The 17,542-nt window shown below is 37.5% G+C and overlaps 2 protein-coding genes across 2 annotated transcripts in view; one reads left to right on the top strand and one right to left on the bottom strand.

The window, feature by feature from the left end:
- The window catches only part of phf14 (PHD finger protein 14), a 116,654-nt gene extending 111,526 nt beyond the window's left edge, over positions 1–5,128 (top strand). Inside the window, exons 18-19 of the mRNA XM_088928998.1 lie at positions 3,776–3,860; positions 4,859–5,128. Of these exons, the coding sequence (XP_088785124.1) occupies positions 3,776–3,826 (51 nt within the window). The 3' untranslated portion in view covers positions 3,827–3,860; positions 4,859–5,128. The remainder of the gene's footprint in view (positions 1–3,775; positions 3,861–4,858) is intronic.
- Positions 5,129–8,988: 3,860 nt separating this feature from the next.
- Positions 8,989–17,542, bottom strand: part of LOC148823158 (thrombospondin type-1 domain-containing protein 7A-like) — a 145,376-nt gene continuing 136,822 nt past the window's right edge. The window contains exons 26-28 of the mRNA XM_088929481.1: positions 15,905–16,118; positions 14,799–14,886; positions 8,989–11,541 (exon numbers count right to left, since the gene is read on the bottom strand). Coding sequence (XP_088785607.1) covers positions 11,457–11,541; positions 14,799–14,886; positions 15,905–16,118 — 387 coding nt within the window. The 3' untranslated portion in view covers positions 8,989–11,456. The remainder of the gene's footprint in view (positions 11,542–14,798; positions 14,887–15,904; positions 16,119–17,542) is intronic.

A 17,542-nucleotide genomic window follows, 5' to 3' on the forward strand; every position in this document is an offset into this window, starting at 1 on the left:
TCTGCATAGACTGAAAACAAACATTTCAGTGGATTGCAGATGTGATCTTCTCCTCTACTTGATGAAGCTAAATCTCTTACAGTCTAGAAGAGGTTTGATACTGTACAGCTACAGTATACGAAATCTTACGGGTCCAGATAGTTTAAACACGTGGGGCTGTCTCACACTCTGTGTCTTTGGAAACTGGCAACTTTGGGAGCTTTCATTCTAGATAGAGAATAGGAAACATGAAAGTCTAGTAGATATCTGGGCAAAGCTTCCTAACCAGGTGGTTGAGGCCCAAACAGTTGGATGAAATTTTAGAATTGCTTCACTAAACTACCGAAGGAGCTAGATGATCTGAACGGACCCCCTCATGTTTGCAGACATGTCTGATATTCTTACAGTATATTCTAAAAGAAAATACAAGTTGATTAACAAAAGCATTTACATTGGGGACATTTCCTGTTTGTTTGCCAGAAGGCAGTATATTTCTGACAAATATTTTCTTTTTGTCCATTGTAATATATGACCCCATACGGACTGTTGATTCTTCTGATTTGCAGTGATAGCAAAATTACAACTGGCAGTCCTGGTAAAAAAAAAAGAAGAAATGATGTGCTCTTAAGTAACAGATTTTCTATGAATTCCTCCCTTTAGTGCCGGTTCCATATTCTGCAAAAGGGTCACAATTCTGTTTTATTTTTATTTTAAGTTTAGACAAATTAAAAGCCCTAACATACGGCTTGTGAAAAAGTATCCAAAATACAGTAACTGAAATAGCTAAAATAAATACTAGCTTTGTGAAAGCAAGTTTATTCATTTTAAAACAAGTTAATTACATGTATACATTCAGTATGCAATTAACCCCCTCTGAAGCTCAATCCCACTAATCCAAAAAAAGTAAAAAAAAATGTTTGATGTTGTTTCTTACTTCATTCCGAAATTATTTAATACAGTTGTTCAGTTCTTATGCACTAATTATTATTACTAATTATTATCTGCTTTAACAAAAACATTAATCAAAATAAGGTGCACTGATGTGTTATAGTTTAAATGCATTATGTTGGCTTTCATGTTTCTTGCAATACATTTTATCATTGAATTGAATGTTATTTTCCACAAAATGGAAATGTATCTTAATTGTTTAATTATAGATATTATCAATATTATATAGCTCAAAAGCTAAGGTATTTTATTTAACATAATTAGCAAGTACTTAGGAAACCTATTTTTGCTTTTGGATAAATTTCTAAAATTATTTCATGGTTTAAAATGTGTATAACATCCTAAGACAGCACAAGGTAAATTTGGCATGAAAAATGAATTTTTAAAATAAAAGTATGAGGAGAAACGTGATTCTTGAACATGCACAATTCCATGTGACAATTACATCAGTATTTGTAGTTTTAATGTTTGCCTTGAAATAGTTTCTTTTATTGTATATCAAGGCCTTTGAAATACTGTTCTGTTATAGTATAAGTATAATGTAGTGGGTACCTACTGACGTACAGTAGGTATGAACACTTGGTTTCATATACTGAGAATACTAATTGTGGATTTCTGAAAAGCAGAAAGGCGAGAGACTCTTTTTGATGACATGATTCTTCTCCTAGAGATAGCAGGATATTGTTTAATATCAGTGAGGCGATATGATAGATAAGCAACTGAAAATACATTTTGAAAACTTATGAGATGACCTTCTGTATGAAGAACAAATATAATTGAGTAGCTATTAAAATACGAAAAACTACTACAAATTAAGAAACAATTATCATAGAGATGTAGCCAGGTCATGCTGTTCATTTTGCTTGGTTTACAAGTGTGATGTTTTTATGTATTGTAAAGCACTCATAGTTTTGACTGCTTTTATAGGTGCCGTTTACTGTAAATAAAGTCTATTATTCTTATGATGATGATGGTTACGATGAAATGACATTCTTTTGTAACTTTCACTTAAAGTTTATATCTCAAACAGCCAGCCTGCAGATGCGATGGAGCTAAACTGTATTGTATTGTAATTTCACGGCATTTTTCATCTTTAACTTTCTTCATTTTCTTTCTTGAAGCAAAATGTCTCTTTTCAGTTCTGTAATCTTTGGCTGTGCTACTTTCTTTCAATCATAATATTTCCACTTTTGCACCTTACATATTCAGATTAGCCCTCAAGGGCACTTTTCTACCTCTTTTGCATTTGAGATCTGAAGACTCTACTCATTTTTTTTAATTTATCAATCAGCCACTTAAAACAGGTGTATCTCAAATAATCTTTGAAGTTTATCCCTACATATAATGATGGAACATTATTTCCAGGTCCCCCTACCTTACATATTTTACCATTTCTGTAATTTCACTGAATGGGTAGCAGGTACTAGTTGAATCCTAAATGTTCTATATTATAAAACAAAACAATGATTTTTAATTGGTCCAATGTTTAAAAATTACACAACCACCAAATAACCAGCTGAAGATGAATCTTTTATCCCTGCTTTCCACAGAAATAGGAGCTTCCCACCTCTGCTAGATTATTAGTCCTTTTGATAGACGTTCCATTTTATAACATGCTAAAATGACCTTTAGAGCTCATTATGAGATTTTGTTTTTGTCAAGATTGTGTGAATATGTATATGCCTGGGCTTCTTGTATATTGTTTAGGAATTCTGCATATCGGAGAATTACGAAAACACCAGGAAAAATGATGACACCTTTTATGTCTGGATCTAATATGATAAAGCTTTATTACCATAATTTAATTATCAGAGATGAGAAGAGTGTTAAAAACAAGGCACAGAAAATTATTTTATTTAATAATTGCTGCTTCACGTCTTGTGTTTTATAATGGAATAGAAAGGAATAACAAGTAGACCAGGCAAAATAAATGAAAATTTGATTTGATTTGTGAAGTCTAGAATACACAGTTTATAAAAACTGTGAAACACACATTTAAATTGTACAAAAGTCTCCAGAAAACTGCTGTCATGTTCCAAATGAAGCCTTTACTATGGAATTACTTCGAAATATTTAAAAACATAAACAGAACATGATGTACTGTGCATGTACTGTACAAAGAGAGAACACACAAGAAGGGAAGCACAACAGCACTATCACTTGTCACTCAGACTACGCAGGACTTTGACCATCAATCATTGTTCACTAGACATAAAAACATGAGAAAGGTTATAAATAAAGCAAGGCCTTTTAGTCCATATAGACCATTGGGCAGTTAGCAGTTAATTGATCTAAGGGTCTCTATCATCCGTTTCTTAAAAGAACCTGGGGTATCACCTTCAACAGCATGGCTGGCTGGCTTGTTCCAGTCTTCCACAACCCTTTAAGCCAAGAAGTGCCTCCTGGTCTCAGTTTTCTCCATGCCCTCTGTTTCGTGTAAGAACGATATTCTAGGAGCATTTGTTTACTTTCCATCAGCTTATTCTAGAAATTCTGCTTAAAATCCAATCAAATTATTGGTGACTCTCTAATTCATTCATAATGTTCGATATCTGCACTATACATCAAAACATGCTTTTCAAGAAACTACATCATTGTTTTAAATAAATAGATTGAATTTTATCCTGATAGAAAAGATGACTGCAATTTGTTCAATTAAGCATTTATTTGTGATATATATGATACATACTTGGCTTATAATTATTTAATGATATGGCTGTTTTTTAATTGTTTACTCTTTATAATCTGAAGGCAATTTACCTTTTAACTTTTAAAGAAAAAAAACACAATGGAGAAGTGTACGTCCTAAATATGACATGCTCTTTTTTCTGTCTTTTTTTGAAATTAGGGGACTGCCACCATTAGCTCCAACCCCTGTGATCAGACATCTTGGATGTAGCCTTGCTTTTGCCTACTACTTCTCCTCTTTAGAGGTAGGACTTCCTTCTTACAATCTGTGTTTTTTAACAATAGAAATCAACACAACTGAAGTCATGCTTCTAGGATCAGCGTGAGCATTTTCATTTGAATGAATTTTACTGGAGGTTTTTTGTAAATATAGTTTCCATAGCACAAATCTCGATGTGTTTAGAATCCCGACTCTCCTTGTTCACCTTAGCCAGGCATTGTAAAGTGCTGAAAACGAGCATTAATGAATAAGACCTACCTCATTCAGCCCTTTACATGATACTCAACAGGAAAATGTATGATTTGTTGTATGTTAAATATACAAGAGATGTGATCTGAAATCCCCTTTTATATGTCCTTAGGAAATGTATTTTTATTGTGCTTGTCATAAAACCTAAAATCTCAGGGGACGGCAAATCGTTTTGGCATAGACTTTACAAGGCAATTTGAATATTAAGAATAATATAATAAGACATCACGTATAATGCCTGCTTTACAAATCCCATGTTTTAATGTATGTCCTCTGAAATGAAAGAATTAAAGATGACACTGAATTTGCATTTTTGCATAACATTCCAGACCCTTCAAGTTCTGCACTTTGCACATCCCAGATTGTAAAAACCCCACATTTGGACTTGTAAGACCTGCCAGTAAACCTTTAGAAGTTTCCTTCTGCATCTCCTGACCTAAGAGAGATTTTAAGAGGGGCTCAGTGACTTACAATCACTACAGTACAAACTCAAGTACAATGTCCTGTGCTCTGTGATTGCGGCACGGTGGTTAGCATTGGTCACAGCTCTGGGGCCAGGGTGCTATCTGTGTGGAGTTTGTATGTTTTCCATGATGGTGTGGCGTCCCACCAAGGGTGTATCCTGCTCTTTGAGACAGACCCCAGCTCCCCTGCAACCCTAAATGAGATGAACCAATTAGGAAGGGGATGAAAGTTCTGTGATAAGCTCAATAAACATGACTAAAATAATTGAAATATAAAAGGCCTTCCTCCTCCTCTTCTCCTCACCACCAGCTCAACAACGCAGCTTCTTCACTGCACTTCCTATTCCTGTGTGCAGTCGGCGCAGGACGTGACTCTCCTCCAATGGGCACAGCACCTCCTGCTCGTCGCAGAGGAACTTATAACACATTAACAAGGTGGACGATGGGGCAGAAGATATTAGCTTCTCTTCCTCTTTCTTTCCACGTGCATATAAGGGTCAACACTGTGAGTCAAGATGTAAAGACAAAGCTGGCATTTCAAAACTGGATGGGCACATAATAAAATAGAATCAACAATTCACACCTGCTTGTTTCTTCTCTGCATGTTCTCATGTTGAAGGTCCTGTCAAACTGTGCTGTTCCAAGGCTATTTCAATAGCGTATGATCCTGTGACTAAAACTATATACATGTATTGCTATCAGTAGTACTACTGGCCCAACTACAATAGATAGGACAAATATCCTCCTCTGCATTATAAACTTTCTTATGATCTTAGATAATGCCGTTTATGCTTTTGTGAAAGATGGAAATTCAAAACTTTAAGACCTGAGTGTTGCTTGTCTGGATTTTCCTGCCACAATACAGTATATGCTGTATCGAAGCGTAATGGGATAAATACTTCCCAGCTCCAGGGCAGTCTCACTAATAGGAATGCTGTGCTGCCAAGCGCTGGCGTGGGCTCTATTGACGAAAGACACAGAACAATTGCAAACGGCAGAGCCATTTTGTGTACCTAGCACACCAGCGAGGGGGCCTGCAGTACCTGGCCCAGAAAAGGGCTTGATTTGGGGTTTGTCCCTCCTGAGGCTGCGACTTCCTGGGGTTGGCTGTCTCCCGAGAAGCCCTTGTGTCATCTCTGTCATCAGTCCCCACCGTGCAGGATACCCTCACATAGGGTCACACAGTCATGCATGACTGTGCAACAAATATCTATATCGAGTACCAGTAGTCCCATTTACTCCGCCTGAATCTTTAGCTCATGGCAGCATTAGAATGGCATCCCTTATGTGCTTGCTATTAAAATTAATAAATGAAGATTTTTTTCCATCTGTGCTTAAGAAGGAGGGCAGTGAATTCCACCAATAAAATGTATACAGGAGATTACAGGGACGTATTTTAGTACCTAATGTGATTTTTGAAATGCTCTAATCTAATTTGCTCCCTACAGTTCTTAAAGGGAGCGTTGCCGACATAACAAAGGTGAGATTAATCAAGAAAGGAATCAGCCACAAATCCTTTTAGGGTTTGAAACAGTGCCAATGAATTCCGGACAGGAACAGTACGCCCATCTTTTCTTCGAGGTGCAATCCCTTGTAAGCACATGAACAGATCGACTAGAACCTAATTCCTCACCATTCTTTCTTAAGGGATACAATGCCATCCTGTGGCGATTTATCGAACAGCACAATAGAATAAAAAAAACTGGAATTGATGCTCACACATCACAATCAAATGTTTTTTGAAAAAATAGGTGGATTAAATGAAATTGAGTTAAATAAGCCTTTTTAAAAAAAAACAAAAGAGCTCTTAAAACCTGTCATAATAATACTGACAGTTCTAGTCTGGAATCTTTATTCTACAAATATTTATCTTTTAAATCTTAAAACTACTCCACGTTTGAAATGACCTAAACACTAAAACCTTCTTTGTCTTATTATGAAGGAGTAATGGATCAGAGATGAATATGATCATTGATTGATTGGTATGATTGATTTTCTCACCACCCTCTTAACATTCTAGGAGAATCTAGAAACCTGGCTCTTTGATATGTACGTCCAGTTGTCTCAGAGGCTGGACTTACACTGCTTTAGCAATGTAATAGAATAATCTGTGGCCCACAGAACCAGTCTCATTTTGTGGTGAGGTAATTATAGAAATTATGTAGAGAATGTACAAGATAGTAAGTACTCTTTTAGAAAACGTATTTTTACTTTTTGTTTTCTGTGTTTGTGTGCTCATCATTTTTGAGCGGCCGAAATAGTTTGCTTGGCAAATTGTGATCTTCAGTAAAAACTCTTAGAAGACAATGATCTCTTTACCTGGGACTTTGAGCATCATCAAAAACTAGGTTCCTATTTAGATTCTTAGACAAAGTTTGGCTTTAATAATAATTGTACTTATTTCAGTTTGCAGCATTCTTTAAAAAATGCAATCCACTGCATGCAAAAACAAGGCAAAAATATCACTGATGGAAGGCTGGGTGTGAAATCCTGGCAGACTAGTCATTCAGGAGTTTTCACTCTAAACAGGGGGCGGCTGCAGAGAAGGTCATAATTTAGGGGATGCTGCATGATGATTAATGCTCCAAGGACTGCCATCTACCTTGAGGGCAATGCAGTCAGAGTCTTACAATTTTTGAACCAAGAAAAGGGTCTGAATGAATCAGGCCTCGATGTGATGTTTCCTGCTTGCAAAGGTTTCACAGTTTAATAAAAGCCAGCAATCGTCACCTAGGCCTCCTGGGAGAACAGTACTCAGTAACTGGCAACTTTAACTTTCAATTGGAAAGTACTAGCATAATTTCTTACACCTGAGCCCTGATAGAACCTGATAGAGTATTTTTTTCAGCTCTGGCTTTTTGAAGGACACATATATATTCTTTTTCCAGCTGTTTAACATAACTTTGTAATCATTCCTGTCTTACTTGCAGTAACTGGGAGTGAGTGTTGTGCTTGCATGTTGTGTTGGACTAAAACTAAAGCTTGTGATCCCAACTGATTATTACTCCAGTTTCAGCTCCTTGGCACTGACTCCCTGTGGATTTCGGATATATACCCCTTGAATATAAATATGCTCCTGACTTTTAAGGCTCAACATGGGTTAAAACCTAATTACTGTACATTTGTGATCTGCTGATTCCATATACTTCCACACCTTAGTCTTCTACCTTGTGTCTCTGATCTCTTATCAATATAAAAAATTCTTCTAGGGTGATTCAACTGTTTCTTGTCCAGCAAATCAGACTATGGAAATACCTCCAGAAGTTTATAGTCCTCATCTTAAAGTCAAATCTTACAACTCAGTCAGCACTAAAACAATAGTTAAAACTCACTTTTATGCTCAAGATCTTACTTCCATTGAATTCTGTCCATCCATTTACTAACAGCTTTATCCAGTACGGGGGTCACAGGAGAGCCAGAGCTAATTTCAACATTGGGCTCAAATCCAGATATACCTGATGTACCAAAGCCAGTCTATCGCAGGACACACAGACACAAACTCACACACACACACACTCTGACAAAGACCAATTGTCCCAGAAGCCAGCTAACCTCTCAGTATGTCTTGAAACTGTGGGAGGAAAGTGGAGCACCCGGAGGAAACCCAAGCAAACATACTGTACAATCGCCACACCCCAGGAACTGACCCCAGCACCCACAGACAGCGCTGTGCTGCTGTGCCGCTGTGCCACACCCTTCTAATTCCAATGTACTGTTTTCATTTCTGTCTCTTTGATTTGACAATTTTATTGCACAGTGCCTTGAGATGAGGTACCAGGAAAAAAATGCTATAAAATATAAGGACCATTATTACTAAAGGGCGAGTAATTCTGCTGGCACTTTCAAACTTGCATCGGAAGAACGAAGAACACAATGTTCCAGCTGTGAAGCCCTCTTCAGGAGCAGGAGTCCCGGGCTGAAGGGAAATGTTACATTTTTTTACTTTGTTTTTTTTACTTTGCGGTATGGAATTGACCTCGAATAGCTCCTTTACCGCTCACTAGCTGAGAAGAGATGTCCAAGCCCTCAATGAGGGCTTTTATTGTCTGATCCCGATATTTCTGTTGATGTGTGTATTTTTGCATTGTCGTTATTTTTGTTGCATTTGTTTTAATTCTAAACGTTTTATTATGTGAAGGACTTTGAGATATTGTACATGAAAGGTTTGAGTTTAAATTAAAATTAATAGAGAATGCCTACAGTATGTTATGGTTATGACACATGAGGCTTTACAAAAGTAAGTGTTCTGGACATTAAATATGGGTCAACAGGCATTCAATTTCTTTTGGCTGTCTTGCATAGCTTCTGTGTATCTTCTGTCTTCCAGACAGAAAACTTGCCAAGTACTTGATATATTGTTTGAAATTAGAACTGTTGACAGAATGCACATAAAGCCATTGAAAAGTAAACATTAAAAAATTGAGTCAGAAAACAAACAGCATTTTGTTTATTTATTATCAGCAATTCATCAGTTACATATATAAACAACCTGTAGGAAAACATCCGAACCTTCTTACTTCTTTACAAGTCACCTGCATTGGCAGTAACATCATACACAGGTTTTTAGAGGTTTGTACTAAATGTTTGTGCAATATAAAAGAAATAATATACATAAGTTAAAAAATAAAAATACAGTATGCAAGTTATTTACAACTCAAAAACAAATGAAAAAGTAAACATTCTTTTCAGCAGCCGTGCCACCTTACAGACAAGATCAGCTGTAGGTGAAACGCAGCCTTGTCTTCAGCAAAGAAAACCGAGTGCCAGGAAAACTATGGAAAAAAGGGCATCCATCTTAGTTCACTTGGATATTCCTGTTTATTCTCCACTGAGAAATCCAAAATGACTTATTTACTCTTTGTGTGGGTACATTGTTTCACTGTGTTGAGGATGAAGGTGTGGCATTAAACAACGGAAACTCAGATGTTAGTAAAAATAGCATCTTGCAACACTGCAATGTCAGGGGTGCGCACTAAAAAAAAACCCTCTGAATTGTGGAGGGGTTGATTTTGAGCTTGCTCCTTGCAAAAACGTATGCGGTCATCTGAATTTTATTCATGGTTGCACTTCACCCACTTTGGATAGTTTTTCAAGAGTAGGTACCCTTACCAGATTTCAACAACTGAAAAATCATTACCACAATATACTGTATGTGTGATTAGTGCTGTTTTTAAAATAAAATGTAAGTAGGGCTTCTCCTCTCTGTATGAAAAGTGTTTCAAGGAGCTTCCTCTCTATTTTAGCTTCAGGATCTTCATCATCCTCCTTTTGGATTGGGCGATAGTCTGAGTCGTGTTACCTAAGACATAAACCCAGAATGACACCTGTTTGCTACTTTAGTTTGCTATTATAGGCTAATTACAGTATATTGCAGTTTCTGAAAAAGACCTCTAGCAGCCATTAGTTCTAATACAAACCTGTAGCAGATATAATTTCAGGACTTTTGTTTAAATGTCTTTTTTATATTAAACAGTAATAAGGCCTAGCATCTTACACAGATGTAAGAGACAGGAAAAGCAAGTCATATGGGCAACTTGCAAAGAAATGCCAAGTGCTAATAAACATCAATGTTACGTATTTTTTACTACAATTCCTTTTATGCCAGTGAAGACAGTAAGGCAGATGATTTTAATTTCTTTGTAAAGTAAGCAGCTCTGAATGTATGCAACAGTGGAGAGGTAAATGACATTTTTTAGCATGGCCAAATCTTGTAGCACAAAATCTCATCATTTACATGTGAAATCAGAACCCCAGCTAGGTCTGGTTAACATATGTATATTTCTGTATAATAGAAAACAAATATAAAACAACTAGTTGTAAACAGCCTTCAAAATCACAGTATAAGAAACCATTGCTGAAATGACATATTTAAAGTCAGTCTGGCAGAAAACTAGACACGTATAATACAGACCACAAATGTTACAATTTAAAAAACAGTGTTGTGACAAGAAAAATTATATATATATATGTACATTACTGATTTTCTAACTTGTCACATTACAGAACTCGGCTCGTTTGAATGAATAAACATTGGTTTGTTCCATTGGGGTATTGTCTACTTTTACATTTCTAGCACAAGACGGTACACCATTCTGAATTGAAAGAGGCAGTTTTCTAAATGGCAAATTCTAGATATAAGTGCATATCATGCTGCACTAATATAGTGCAAAAATGTGCCTGAAATGTAGCAAAAGGGTGCAGGCAGGATTCCAATAGGTTTAAGAGTGTATAAATTGGTAGTATGTTTCAATAGTTGTATGTATTTTCATCTTCCAGACACAGGGAGCTACAGGGGAAAATCCGTCTGGAAAATCCATCTTGTAGTGTTTCATTTAAGCAGGCATTGTAGAAATGTGTTGGAGCTGAGATGCAGGTGAATCAGTCTTCCAACTAGGCAACTGGCTACTATGCAGTGACGTTTGGCAACATGTGAATATTTTATCCCCAGCTCCTGACTTCTGTATGCACAATGAAGATTCTTCCACTGTATTTTGATGCTGGCAGCTTTTTGAAGTTTGGGATATGTTCTTTGTTCTTACCAAAACCTGTCCTTTACAGCCCGCCCAGTGCTCTGCTGCAGTAGTCTTTATTGTGAAAGCAGTTAGTACACATAGAGTAAACAGCTATAAAGCAAAGGCAGTTTTTCTCTCATCCATTAAGGCTGAGAAGTCTCTTCTGCAGCACAGGAATAGGCTAGTGCTGAATATGAATTTCTTCCAAGTCTTTTCAGTGATCATTCTTTTGAACTTTGATTTTACACTTCATTTTCCACTCTATTTTACACTCAAATTAAGTTTCTGGAGACTTGATGTAAATGCCATAGAACTTTCCAATCCAGTCAGGATGGGACTTTTCCTGACACAGAAACAATGGTGTTTCAATTAGGAAGCCAGGCCTGTCTGAGATACCTACATATCAGCGTCACCATCATAGGCCAGGGTCAAAGGTTTCAGTCTGTTATTTTGTCTTCTCTGGGGTTTCTTTGGCTTTTTGCTGCATCGGAAGAAGAACAAGAAGTCATATTAGTACAAAACAGACATGTCACTCTCAGGTGAGTCGAGAGTTGATGCTAATTAAAATGACTTTGTCAAACAAAAGATTTAAATTACCATTCCTTTAAATGCTGTGCATTTATCTATTCTACAGAACAGGTTACCCATTCATCAGAATAGCCTGCTCGTTCCGTCTGGATTGGACAAACTGGCTTCCTCCACAAGCCCCCCTGTATGAAATGATTCCATGGCACCAGCTTCAACACAGCAGGCAGACAGCCAGTATCTTGAACAGCAGCGGCTTTAAAGTGCTAAAAGGGGCCAGATTCCTAAACCACTTTTAGGGCTGCCTGGGAAATTTTACTAGCCTTTTTCTAGATTATATGAAGTGGAGAGTTCAGAGCTTTGCAAAAATGCTCCTAATCCAATACACCAGAAACACATAGCATAAACTATAAGCCACCATTTGGCTTATTTATACACAATTGCTTCTGTAAACTCATTTTTATTTGACTACATACATATTCAACATATGCACTGTGTCTAATCTAAATAAGGACTTAGCCTTAGAAAAGTCTACCCTCAGAAAATGCCATGCCTTTCCCATAATTGGCTCAGCCTCACCATGCTGGCACCTGCAGTAGAACTGCACATGGTAGTATCCCTGCAAATAGCATTGTAGACTTTTATAAGGGAATATTCATACTGCTTAATCGAGGGTGCTGGTACTTACATTGCTAGGCATTGTTAACCCTAAATATGAGTGACTCATTACAGTACGTTTTCATTAGGAGTGCAAGAACACATTTTTCTAACTCCATGACAAAAGTGAAATCTAGGAATATACATTGGTACAGTACTGCAGGCCTCTAGACTATCCTCTCTAGTAAAAACAGGGATAACAGCTCTTTTTTTACAGTGCCTTGTGAAGCATCTAGTAATAATTGTGTGGTGTGGCAGGTTTCAAATTTTTAACTTACTTATTTGCAGAAATGTTGAGCCTGCAATATAGTATTATACTGTTGATTTCACACCTATTAAATGTATGTATGAAATAAAATGTTTATACAGTACATTATATAACACCTGCATGTCTGTGGGACCTCAAAATCTGGCTATACCTACCTCTGCATAGTGGAGTAACGTCATATACAGAGTTTTTATCAAGTTTAACTGATCACTAGGGAGAAGTGGTTCTAAATTTCCAGAGATTGCACTTTAGATTTTGTATCTTTGTATATTTTATTTTTAAATTGGGATTTAAAAAGGAGACCATGAAGAACACGTCCCCATGGACAACTACAGTTCAGTGTACAGCTTCTTGAAGGTGTACACCATGACCTTCCATGGAAGCCATCAGACAAACACATGCGCAGTGTAACACACGCTAGGATGTAATGTACTGTCATTTGAAACTGAACATAATTCCCATGTTCTCACTGGTAAGTATGACAAACTTTACTGTTCCATGATGCACCGGGTGTACTGTCAGGATGCAGGTTAGTGTGGTTTTAAAATGACTTGAATATGAAGAGCCCTCCAGAGGGATGAGCAGGTAGCCACAAGCATTCTCTACTTCCCTGCGCTCCAGAGGTCAGGTATTTCTAGATGCTTGCTATACCCAGAAATGAGTGAATAAGCCTCCTGTGTTTCCTTATACAGAACCAAACACGCTGCTAGAGCAAGGACATATGTGAGACAGATTTATATTTAAATCCCAGCACATACTGTACTCTTTATGTCTAAACCCTAGAAGTGCAGACCTTGGAACAGATAGCTGGTGCACACCCTCCACTGACCAGTCGGTTGAAAGAGGGACTTCTTTGCTGCTGAGCCAACAGGTGTTATGCCTTTTAAGCATGTAAGAAAACTAGTCTCTATACTGTGATGCTGTTGTTTGTGGAATGGGAAACACTTTTTTAAATTCTTACTGAATTTCTAAAATTCCTATTTAAAATGATTAATATCTTCCTTGATAAGTGAATTATACATTTGCTTGGGAAATGACTGTAGTACAAAGTAAACAAGCTGACACAGTAAGAACTATTTATTTACATAAATCATATAGTCATATCATACTCATTATAACCTTTGCTAATACTGCTTGTGTCATATATTGCATAAATACTGTATATACTGCGATATTGGTAGGATGACTGTTTTCATGCATTTCGTACTTCAGGATTTCTCAATCCTCCTCCTATTCCCTGTGATAAATCCATTACAATATTTATTAAGAATTTCCCTTTGCTTAATAAAAAATTTAAAGAATGGTTATCGGTATTTCTAATTCTCCTCTCTGTACCAGTACCAGAACCCTCGGGCATCAAATAAGTTCACAGATCAAATATCTAATGATTGGAAATCCTATAGCAAGTACTCGCACTAATGTTCAATTACCCTCTCCCAGTGTCTTAAGAATCTGGCCCTTCGAGCACAAGGCTTCAGGTGATGAGACTGCTGAAAGCAGAGCAGTGGCAGCTGTGCAGAGTGGATTAGATTTTAAAAGAGTTATTCACCCTAACCTGAGAGAACAGACGCATCATCTTGCACCTTAATGAAAACTAAAATGCATAAAGATAATTTTGGCTATTAGAGACACATCGCAGTATCTAGAAGATTGAACGATTCTCCAGTTATTTTTTCCAAGGGTATAAAAAGTTTAAAAGTATGTTAAAACAATACCCTAGTCAAAGTGGGGTCTAATTTGTAGGTTTCTTACAAATGGAATCGATTAGTTGAATGGCAACCCCCCCCCACTCCCATATAAATGGCTCTTTTTTTGTAAATGACTAAATAAACATTTCTCTAAAAATAAGCGCCCTTCAAAAATATTGGGACAGTGAAATCAAAACTCAAATTTTTAAAGTATGCAGCCAAACAATGATTTTAACTCTCTGGATTTTATTTATAGTGAATGTGCCCTAGTTCTTCGTCACTGAATGACTTAGTTTGGGTCCACAAAGATCGATTATGGGCAAGGGATAACCCAAAAATAATAAAAAGAACATCCATTTTACTAACCATTCATATCCATCTAATGATCACGCATGCAAATCACTTGACTGTCGAGCAAAAATAAGTTTTGACTTTGTTATGCCAGTGCTTTTGGAGGGCACTGTAGGTTGACTGGGGAGCTATAGAACAGCTGGCATACTCATACTTAATGGATATAACAGTTAAAAGATTAGAACGAGAAGGATAATTATAATATACAATTCAGCTATGCAGGTGGGAATGTCAGCAGATTCAACTCACCAAGCTAGATAGATCATAGAGACTATAAATATGATCAGGACAAAAGCACCAGCAGCTACACCATACACCCATGTCTTCAGTTTCCCATCTGTGGATAAGGAGGGTTAGTGAGTTTTAGCACTTATTAGTCAGGAATGTCATTTCAGAAAAATAAATGAAGTGAACACTTCTTTGATAAGTTATGCCCATTGAATTAAGGAATGAACTGATGATATTAAGATTTTAATTGGTTTAATACATTAAAAGAGTGTTCAACTGCGTTTGTGTTTTTCAGGCCTTTAATGGCAGAATTAAAATAGGTTTACTGTAACATCTTGTTCGAACCCATTACCCATTGAAATGTTATGCAAAACCCATAAAAGGTTATTGCACAGCTATTTTCGGTTGATTATACAGGATCATAACTCACAGGCCTGAGATACAAATGAAGAGAGGGGGACCATCTGAAATTAAAATCCTCCACATGCATAGAGTCGAGCATATCAATAATTTATTCAGTATAATCAAGATGCGGTCCATTTCCCTTGCCAGATCAAATCTGCAGAGACTATGGAAGCAAGGCTAATTCATTATTATCTTTGCCATCTGACCGGCTTTATGGCACGGGAAGAAAAATGGGATCAAAGTAATAAAGTGATACTGTAACTGTTTTATATAACAGCACTGAATTATAGCACTTTTTAATATCATTTTTTTCCAGCAGAGGGCATTACAAGGCAGGCTACACAACAAAGAAACAGCACACGGTGCACAGGAGCTGCCCAGTTTCCTCTGCATCACAGTCCCACACTGTGGGCCAGCTCTTATGTAGCTTTCATTTACAGTAGCCAAACACCCTCCTTCTAATTTTTGTTGGAGATATCCCTAAATTAACAACACACAGATATGCAATATATATTGTATATTTAAACAATACTGGAATTAAAATGATGTTTTTTTTCAAGTGTGACATCACATAAGGCTGTACTATGTTGTTGGTGATGCTGCATCTAAGTCATTCTTTTCAAAATCACAGTTACGTTTACTTAAACGCTATTCAAAACATCGCTTTTTTCTTCTGCTGGACTTGCTGCTAAGGCCTAGGTGGGCCGCGCGTGATCCTTCACCTGGTCCGAAGGGCTGCAGGAACCACGTCCTGCCTGCGCGTCCCGGCTGGTTGGTGGAGGCCTGGGTGGGATTTATTGCTCGGCTGGTCTTCACGTCTCCGCTCTTATCCCCAGCAGTGGGGATCTCCAGCACGGGGATCAGAGTGCACTGGTCCAGCCGGCCATCTGACGTCATCACTTCTGTGTACCCCTCCTCACAGCCACACACCCCTGCCTTAGGGTGAGACCACATGGGTCGGCTTCAAGATTCAAGTCGGCCATAGTCTGTGCATTGTAACGCAGCATTTCTTGCCATTTATAGATGTAAAGCAATATAGAATGTTAATCTAATTAGACAAAACAACTAGGGAGAAAATAAATATTTGACACGGCATATTACTTGGTTTTTCCAATTTTTTAGCATTCAATTCTTAAAGTGCTATAATGTCCAAACAGCATTCCAGCGAAGAGTAAACACTCATCTTTTAAAGTAATGAAACATAGGGTGCACATAAATATCACCACAGTCAGTTTGTTTTAAACGTCTTAGTGTTTTACTGTACAGTATTCCCCTACATCACAGTTTCTCATTATAGATGGGGGGTAACTGTTCATGAAACTCTCAATAAGGGCTAACCATTTCATTTTAAAACCAAGTGCAATTCTTCTCCTTTATCCTTGACCCACCTATCTAAGCATGTAGCTGTGACACGCTTAAACAGGGTACAGTACAGTATATTAATGAGGTTGGTCACCTTCCCTTCCACATGAGATGAACAGCGTAGACTAGACGATCAAACTATAGCCATGTTTCTGGGACTAGTGAGATAACTGGAGTAACTCCACACAGAACAGAGCTCCAACCTCTCACCACAGCTCCTTTCAAAAACCACCTGAAATACGATCAACTTTTCTGCTTTTAATTATAGAATCCAATAACGAAAGCAGAACTGCAGGTCAACAGATCAACCAAAAGATCCACTGTGAGAGAGGGCTGATTTTACACTCCTAGATATTTTCACTTTGCTTCTGGGGACCATGATGTCTCAATAAGCGTCACTGTCATATACGGATATAAGGAGGAACCGCAAAAACATAAGCGTGATATTCACTGTGAAAATCAAACACTAATTCTGTCTCAGGGATGACAAACCCACGTGTTTGTAGCTAGCCCTGTAAATTGACTTCCGCTCCATTTATAGCTCTCGGTTTAAAGATGAGAAAACATTAGGAGAGTTTATTCACACATTCAGAAAATTCAGAAAATAGCTCCAAAAACAGTCATCTGATGTTGCCTGCCCTCGTGCTGTTCCACCTTTTGATATACTGTATTTGGGGCATCAAAGAATTCTTCAGTTATAAACATATTTCACAATATATCACAATAATAATGTAATAATGTGTACAACAGAATCTTCACATTCAGCCCAGTTGCACCACTGAGTTTGGTGGTTTGGCCAGTGTTACAATCCATTTCCAGGGTGTGGAAGGCTTTTGTTTTACAGCATGTGCTGCAGCAATATGAGTGTATAGCATGTGCAATATCTCAAGAGGTCAACTAGCAGTGCTGAAATGACTGCCAGCCTCCTTGCATCTAAAAGAGGGCAATGGCTCCCTCTTTCTCCCAGAGGCCTGCCACTGAATCCCTTGTGCTCTTAG

Source organism: Atractosteus spatula, chromosome 12 (assembly GCF_055471065.1).
Source record: "Atractosteus spatula isolate fAtrSpa1 chromosome 12, fAtrSpa1.hap1, whole genome shotgun sequence".
NCBI lineage: Eukaryota > Metazoa > Chordata > Actinopteri > Semionotiformes > Lepisosteidae > Atractosteus > Atractosteus spatula.